We start from the raw sequence: 8,295 nt of genomic DNA, 5'->3' as shown, positions 1-8,295 counted from the left end.
AATTTGTGTTTTCTCTCTTTTTTCTCAGTTAGACCAGCTAAAAGTTTATCAATTTTGTTTATTTTTTCAAAGCACCAACTCTTAATTATATTGATTCTTCCTATGATTTTTCTATTTTCTATTTGATTTATTTCTGTTTTGATTTTTATTTTCTTCCTTTTGCTAATTTGGGGTTTAATTTGTTCTTCTTTGACTAGTTCCTTAAAGTGTAATGTTAGACTACTTATTTGAGATATTTTTTCTTTTTAATGTAGGCACGTATTGCTATAAACTTTTCTCTTTGAACTGCTTTTGCTACATTCCGTAGGTTTTAGTATATTGTGCTTTGATTATTGTTTGTCTGAAGATAGTTTTAAATTTTCCTTTTTATTTCTTCTTTGACCCTTTTGTTGTTCAGGAGCATGTTATTTAATTTCCACATACTTGTGGATTTTACAAGATTCCTCTTATTATTGCTTTTTAGTTTCATACTATTATGGTCTGAAATGATACTATTATTTCAATTTTAAATTTGTTAAGGCTTGTTTTGTGGCATTTGGTCTATCCTAGGGAATGTTCCATATGAACTAAAGAAAAAGGTGGCATATTCTGCTGCTGTTAAAGTTCTGTTTATGTCTGTTAGGTCTAGTGGGTGAAAAGTGCAATTCAAGTCCAATATTTCTTTATTGATTTTCTATCTGGTCTATCTACTGCTTTTTAATTTTTAAATTAATTTTATGTTCCTTTTATTTTAACAGCTTTTGAAGTACAAGTGGTTTCTTGTTACATGGATGATTTATATAGTGGTGAATTCTGAGGTTTTAGTGCACCTGTCACCTGAGTAATGTTCATCTTACCTAATGTGTAGTTTTTTAATCCCTAGCTCCACTCCAACCTACCCACTTCTAAGTCTCCAAAATTTATTATATTACTCTGTATGCTTTTGTATACTCATAGCTTAGCTCCCACTTAAAAGTGAGACTATACAATGTTTGTTTTTTTATTCCTGAGTTACTTCACTTAAAATAATTGCCTCCAGTTCCATCCAAATAGCTGCAAAAGACATTATTTTATTCCTTTTAATCACCGAGAAGTATTTCATAGTGTGTGCATATGTGTGTGTGTGTATATATATACATATATATGTGTGTGTGTATGTGTGTGTGTCTCACATTTTATTTATACACTCATTAATCAATGGGCACTTAGGTTGGTTCCACATCTTTGCAATTGTAAATTGTGCTGCTATAAAAATAAATATGCAAGCGTCTTTTTAATATAATGATTTCTTGGCCGGGCGCGGTGGCTCAAGCCTATAATACCAGCACTTTGGGAGACCGAGGCGGGTGGATCACAAGGTCAAGAGATTGAGACCATCCTGGTCAACAAGGTGAAACCCCATCTCTACTAAAAATACAAAAATTAGCTGGGCATGGTAGCGCGTGCCTGTAATTCCAGCTACTCGGGAGGCTGAGGCAGGAGAATTGCTTGAACCCAGGAGACCGAGGTTGCAGTGAGCCGAGATCGTGCCATTGCACTCCAGCCTGGGTAATGAGTGAAATTCCATCTCAAAAAAAAAAAAGATTTCTTTTCCTTTGGGTAGACACCTAGTAGTGGGATTGCTGGATGATCTATCCATTGTTAAAAGTAGGGTATTAAAGTCTCCCATTATTATAATATTGCTCTTTATTTCTCCTTTCATGTACATTAATATTTGCTTTATGTATTTAGGTGCTCCAATGTTGATTGCATATATATTTACAATTATACAATTGTAATGTCCTGTTGATGCATTGACATTTTTATCATTAAATAATGACATTCTTTGTCTCTTGTGGCAATTTTTGACTTGAAGTATATTTCATCAGGTGTAAATATAGCTACTTCTGCTCTCTATTATTTGCATGGAATATCTTCTTCCATTTCTTTACTTTCAGCCTACGTGTCCTTAAAGCTTAACTGGGTGACTTGTAGGCAGCATACAGTTGGATCTTGTTTTTCATTTATTCAACCATTCTATATTTTTAAACTACAGAAATTAATCTATTTGTATCCAAGGTCATTATTAATAGGTAAGGACTCATTGCTGTCATTTTGTTTGTTTTCTGATTGTTGGTAGTTTCATTTCTTTCTCTCTTGTTGTCCACCTTTGTAATTTGGTAATTTTCTGTAGTGTTAATCCTTGATTCTTTTCTCTTTATCATGTGTATACCTGCTGTAGTTTTATGTTGTGGTTACCATGAAGCTTCCATAAAACATCTTATTATTAACTATTTTACAACTTGTTGTAGCTTTAGTTATTTTTTACCATTTTGACATTTAACCTTCATACTAGAGATACACACAATTTACATACCACTATACAGTATGAGTGTTCCTGATTTTACTATGTATTTACCTCTATCAGTGAGTTTATACTTTATAGATATGTCATATGTATTTATAATAGCAATTGTCATTTATAATTCCTTTTTGAAGGACTTCTTTAAACATTCCTTGTAAGGCAGATCTAGTGGTGATGAATTCCTTCAGCTTTTCTTGTCTGGGAACAAATTTATTTCTCTTTCATTTTGAAGGATAGCTTTGTTGAATGTAGCATTCTAGCAGTGATTTGTTCTTTCAGTCTTTAAATATATCATTTAATCTCTCCTGACTTGCAAGATTTCTGTTGAGAAATCCACTGATAATCTAACGGTGGTTTCCTTACATGTGATTTGATGCTTTTCTCTTGTTGTTTTTAAATTTCTTTGTCTTTGACTTTTAACAGTTTGATTGTAATGTGCCTTAGAGAGGATCTCTTTGGGTTGCATATTTTGGGGGCCTTTGTACTTTACAAACCCAAATGTATATATCTTTTTTAAGACTTGGGAAATTTCCAGCAATTATTTTATTAAATAAGCTTTTTGTCTCTTTCTTTGCCTCTTTTTTTTAATAGTGTTTGCTTGCTTCATGGTGTTTCATAAGTCTTAGAGGCTGTCTTCACTATTTTTTATTCTTTTTTATGTGATGGAATAATTTCAGAAGACATATCTTTAACTTCACAGATTTTTTTTTTTTTTTAAGATGGGGTTTCACTGTGATGGCCAGGCTGGTCTTAAACTCCTGGCCTCAGGTGATCCAACCACCTCGGCCTTATCTTCTGCTTGATTTAGTCTGCTGTTGAAGTTCTCTAGCATATTTTTTATTTCCTTGATTGAATTCTTCAGCTTTAAGATTTGTTTGGTTCTATTTTTATGAGATCTATCTTTTCATTGAATTTCTTAATCATATAATGAATTGTTTTCCTGATTTTATTAAATCATTTATTTGTATTCTCTTGAATCTATGTTTTTCAGCTCACTATTTTATTTCATTTTCATCCTTATTATTTTTTGAGACAACGTCTCACTCTGTCTCCCAGGCTGGAGTGCAGTAGAGTGATCTCAGCTCACTGAAACCTCCACCTCCCAGATTCAAGTGATTCTCCTGCCTCAGCCTCTCAAGTAGCTGGGATTACAGGTGTGCACCATCACACATGGCTAATTTTTGTATTTTTAGTAGAGACAGGGTTTTGCCATGTTGGCCGGGCTGGTTTTGAACTCCAGACTACAAGTGATCTGCCTGCCTTGGCCTTGCAAAGTGTTGGGATCACAGGCATGAGCCACCGCACCCAGTTCAGCTCATTACTTTAAATCACTTTTCAGACAGTGTGTAATTTCTGCTACTTTGAGGCCAGTTACTGGAGAAATAAGGTTGCCTTGTGGTACCATGCTTCCTTGCTTTTTCATGTTTCTTGTTCCGTGCATTGATGTCAGGACATTTAGTGATGTAGTTACCTTTTTCAAACTCTAGAAGGGGAAGCCACCTCTTCCCCTACTTTCAGTTGCAGGTGGATCTGAGGCTGCCAGTTGGGCAGGGTGGCTCTGATTACATGTAGGCACAGTGGGGTTATCTTTGTGCAGCTTTGTTAGTTGTGATCAATGTCAGCAATGAATGTAGGTGCCTCAGTGGTCTAGTTTTTAGGAATTTGTGGAAGTGGTGGTAGCTGCATAGGTTGCTAGGGCAAAGGCTTAAAAATTCTCCTGTTCTTCTCCTTCCCACAGTAAGGAGTCTTAGGTGAAGAGATCTATTTTTGTGTTTGGTCTAATATGGCCCACAGGCAACTATAGAAGCACTGGGAGCCAGGGCATAGGTGATCAGAGTAGCTGTGGATATAGGTAATAGGCTCAGTGTCTTGTGAGACTACTGTAGCACCTTGGACTTGAGGCACAAGTTCACTTTCCAAGGCACAAGTGAATGCGGTTTCCCCAGTAAGCCAGGGTCTGTTCCTCTGAGACATATCTCAGTGGCTTAGGCTCAGACTGCTGAAATATAGCTGAGGTTGTGACCCTGGTGGACATGGTACACCACTGACATAGCTTGGTAGAAAAAGGAGCTCTCTAGAAGCTTGGGCCCAGAGAGCAGAGAACAGCTGTAATTTGGGACCAGGAGTCACCAAAGTCAGCAAAAGCGTAGACCCTTGATGATGAGGTGTTATGTAGTGGTGACTATGGACCCTGGAATGGTGGGACATACTACTATCCCAGGCTCTATAAGGCCAGGTACAGCAGCAGCAATGATGCAGAAATGGCAAGACACTGCTGTAGCTTGGACCTTGGTGGGAGGTGTCCAGCACAATGACTCTAGTCCCCTAAGAGGCAGTGTGTCTCAGCAGTTCAGACTGCAGGGATATAGCCCAACTTTGGGTAGGCAGGACATGTGCCTGTTTGGTCTGGATGGCTGGGTGGCACAGCTCAAGCCAGGCACTGATTCTTTGGGATATGAGTTGCCATATTTGTTTGGCCCAGGAAATCATGGCTATATGGGTCAGTGGTGCCTCTGGATCCCTTTGGGGTAGAGTACTGTATCAACTATGGCACTGGGGTGTGCAATTGCTCTGGTGCGCCAAAGGCTCTGAGCCCCTGTGGGTAGTGTGCTGTCTTATCTGTGGTGTCAGGGCTGGGGGTTGACTGCTGTAGTGTGCTGGAAGTTTGTGATACCCTGATGGTGGTGGTGGGGTATGCTGCCTCATCTGCGACATTGAGGGGCATGCCTGCTCTGGTGTGTAGAAGATCTGAGATCCCAGGTATTGAAGTGCCATTTCAGCTCAGCCCAGAGAGGAGGGTTCACAGTAACTGGAATGTGGGGAATGGAGTAATTCCATGGAACTTGCCCCTAGGGGTAGGATGTAGTAGCAGCTTGGCTGGAGAATGGTGTGCTATTGAATGGGTTTGTTGCAGTGGTAACAAAACATCAGGGATGGGGGGTGCGATGCATACTCACCCTTGGAGCAGGATACACTTGTTCCCAAGACTGTACAGGGCAGTAGCAGCATGAGCCATGAGGCAAGGGATAGGGGCTGAGAAGAGGAGGGAGGGGCACAGCATCAGTTCTTTCTCTAGGGAGAACTTAGTATGTAGACTCTGGGAAGCTCCCTCAGCTGGCCTCAAACTCTGTAAGGACTGCAGAATTCTCTCGTGCAAAGACTGTGTGTATCCGTGTTGCTGATGAAAGCTGTTGGGGTCTTCTGGCTTACCTTTTCCCTGCAGGAAGGGGTCTCTTCTGATTTTGAGCTGATCCCAACTAGGGAAATGGGATGGCAGATGCAAGGTATTTCCTCTCCTTTCCTATGTGGCCATCCTGTGTTTCAGTAGTCTACAGGAATTCTGCTGCTGTTCTCCAGAGCCTTCCTTTAGTTATTTTGATCAAAATGTAGTTGCTTATTCATTATTTTCAGTTTTTTTGTGGGAAGTGGGAATAGCACTAGAAGCTGTTTAGTTGACCGTCTTACTGATGTCACCAAGATGGATCTATTTTTATTTTATAATGTTAAAATATGATATGTATAACTGGTCATAATTTATATTTCATATAGAGTCCTTACTTGTTTTTAATCTCCCCAAAAGGGTTCTATATAAATCATCTTCAATTTCTAGACCCTTAGTAGTAGCTTTTGAAGTAGTATAAAAATGTAACTTTTCAAGGAAATTAAAACTATCTGCATAATGTTAAAGAAAATATCAAACGTTGAGAACTTTATGTGATATATTCAAAGACTGGATACATATTTGCTTATATTTATAGAATGGAAAAAGAACTAGTAATTCTATGGGCTATAATTTTATGTCAATTTCTACCTAAAACAGAAATATGAATTATTTTAAATAATATTCCTGTCCTTAATCCCTTGGATAAATATTTCACAAGTTTGGCATTTTAATATCTTTGATGACAAATACATAAGACTAAAGAATTCTTTAATCTGAAAAAAACACAAATTATTAGAGTTGTCAACAGAAGTATAGAGAATACCCTGTTAATAAATGTGTTAATTTATCTTTTGAGGAATAGTGAATCTGGATTTAGTCTTTAGCTGCAATACCTATTTGACGTTTGAATGTAAAAAAATATAACTCAATTTTCTAGTGGCTTATTGATCCAGTCTCATTTCTTTCTAACCTACTATTCAAATACATTGTTTGTCTATTATTTGGCTTAGGAAAATTAGCTTACATAACTCAAAAAATTAAAATAGCATAAATGAGCTCTTTATTCCACTAAAATCAATTAAATGTATAGCTGGCATTTTGTAAATAAAATTTCTTTAAACAAAAAATGAAGGATGCTTCAGTCCCTCTTTTAAAAGACAGACAATTTGGCAGCTTCCCAATTCATCATCTCTGACTTCTCCTTGATAGTTAATCTATGAAGCAGAGGGAAAAAAATCTCTTCCCAGAACTGCATCAGTCTTCTCTGACTGGTGCACTGTTTTTGTTTTGTTTTGCTGTTTTTCCTCTAGTGTGTGCCAATTTTTAGTCTAAGAAGATGGAAACAATAAAAAAATATGGTGATTAGTGAAGTAGAGGGAATTAATATAAAATGACTTCTTTAATAATGAGATGTATGATGTAGAAGAAGATAATTATTAAAAGTTAAAAACATAATAATTTGCTTCAAATTCCTTGAAAACCTAAGTAGTAGTTAGACTAAGGTGATTATAGAATATCTGCTGTGAAAATAAAGCACTCATGATTTTTAGTGTCACTCTTTTCTTTTTATTTTTCTAGTTTTTAAAAAGTTATATGAACCTATAGTTTTATTTCACATTTTTTATTTATTTATTTTTATTTTTTTAAACTTTATTTTTAGTCTCAGGGATACATGTGCAGGTTTGCTATATAGGTAAACTGGTGTCATGGGGGTTTGTTGTGCCAATTATTTTATCACCCAGGTATTAAGCCTAGTACCCAATAGTTATTTTTAATGTTCCTCTCCCTTCTCCCACCCTCCACCTTCAGGTAGACACCAGTTTCTGCTGTTTCCTTCTTCATGTTCATGAATTCTCATCACTTCGCTCACACTTGTAAGTCAGAACATGCAGAATTTGTTTTTCTGTTTTTGTGTTAGTTTTCACTTAGTTTATACATATCAAAGATGACCAGCATTGAGAGCTTATAAGATTTGTCATTTGTATAAGTACCAGGTAGAATGTGGAAAGATAAAAATCTTTCAGATAACTATGATTTCAAGACAGCAAGATTCAACATTGCCATCTTCCTTTGCCCAACAATCTTCAATTCCTGTTGCTCCATTATTCAAAACTCATTCAGTCTAGAACTAAGGGTGGCAAATATGAGCACTTCTTGGAATGATAACATTTTAGGTTGATAATTGTGGTTTCTAACATCATCTTTTTGAATACTAGTGCCATATTTTGTTAGAAAGTAAGAGAAGACACTTTGTACTTCTGGGACTAGGCACACTGACAATAAAAACAGATCAGGAACAGTGGGTTCAGTGGCAGAGGACAGAGGGCAATCTCACAGGCTTTATACGTTTACTAGAGCTGGCTCCATTCACCTTAGTCACAGAGTATTTAGACATGTCTTTATATGTTCTCCTGGTCTGCATTTTTTGAAACTCAAGATTTTCTAAACATTTTATTTGTGACGTAATGTTTTCCCTTGTACTATTTCTCCCTGCCCCAAAACTGATTGGTCTAATTTGTTTTTGAGATTTTACCCATGAAGATACTCAGGGAGAGAGAGAAAAAAAAAAGCAACTTACCTGGTATTTTCATTATTTTAATTGTACTCTGAGTCTCAGCTTTAGAGGGAAAAAAAAAAGAAAAAAAATCAATACAATTAAATGTTGACTATCGGATGTGTTCTCACAATTGTTTCAGGTGGTAAATGAGTATAAACTTTAGCTAATTTCTGATTCACTGTTTTCAAATCATAAAATCATGATTCTTCCTGATTACAAGAAGGTTTTTTTTTTTTTTTTTTTTTTTTTTTT

General features: G+C 36.5%; 1 protein-coding gene across 5 annotated transcripts in view; it reads right to left on the bottom strand.

Moving 5' to 3' along the window:
- Positions 1-8,295, bottom strand: part of EMCN (endomucin) — a 105,872-nt gene that overhangs the window by 35,957 nt on the left and 61,620 nt on the right. For 4 of the 5 annotated variants that reach the window (XM_017511355.2, XM_017511353.2, XM_017511352.2 and 1 more), the window contains one exon: positions 8,065-8,103. The exons of the other annotated variant lie outside the window; for it this stretch is intronic. In XM_017511355.2, coding sequence (XP_017366844.1) covers positions 8,065-8,103 — 39 coding nt within the window. The remainder of the gene's footprint in view (positions 1-8,064; positions 8,104-8,295) is intronic. 5 annotated transcript variants of the gene reach the window in all.

Source organism: Cebus imitator, unplaced genomic scaffold, assembly GCF_001604975.1.
Source record: "Cebus imitator isolate Cc_AM_T3 unplaced genomic scaffold, Cebus_imitator-1.0 Scaffold447, whole genome shotgun sequence".
Lineage (NCBI taxonomy): Eukaryota > Metazoa > Chordata > Mammalia > Primates > Cebidae > Cebus > Cebus imitator.
Note: the sequence above shows the minus strand (reverse complement) of the source record. Positions and strands in the feature narration are given on the sequence as shown.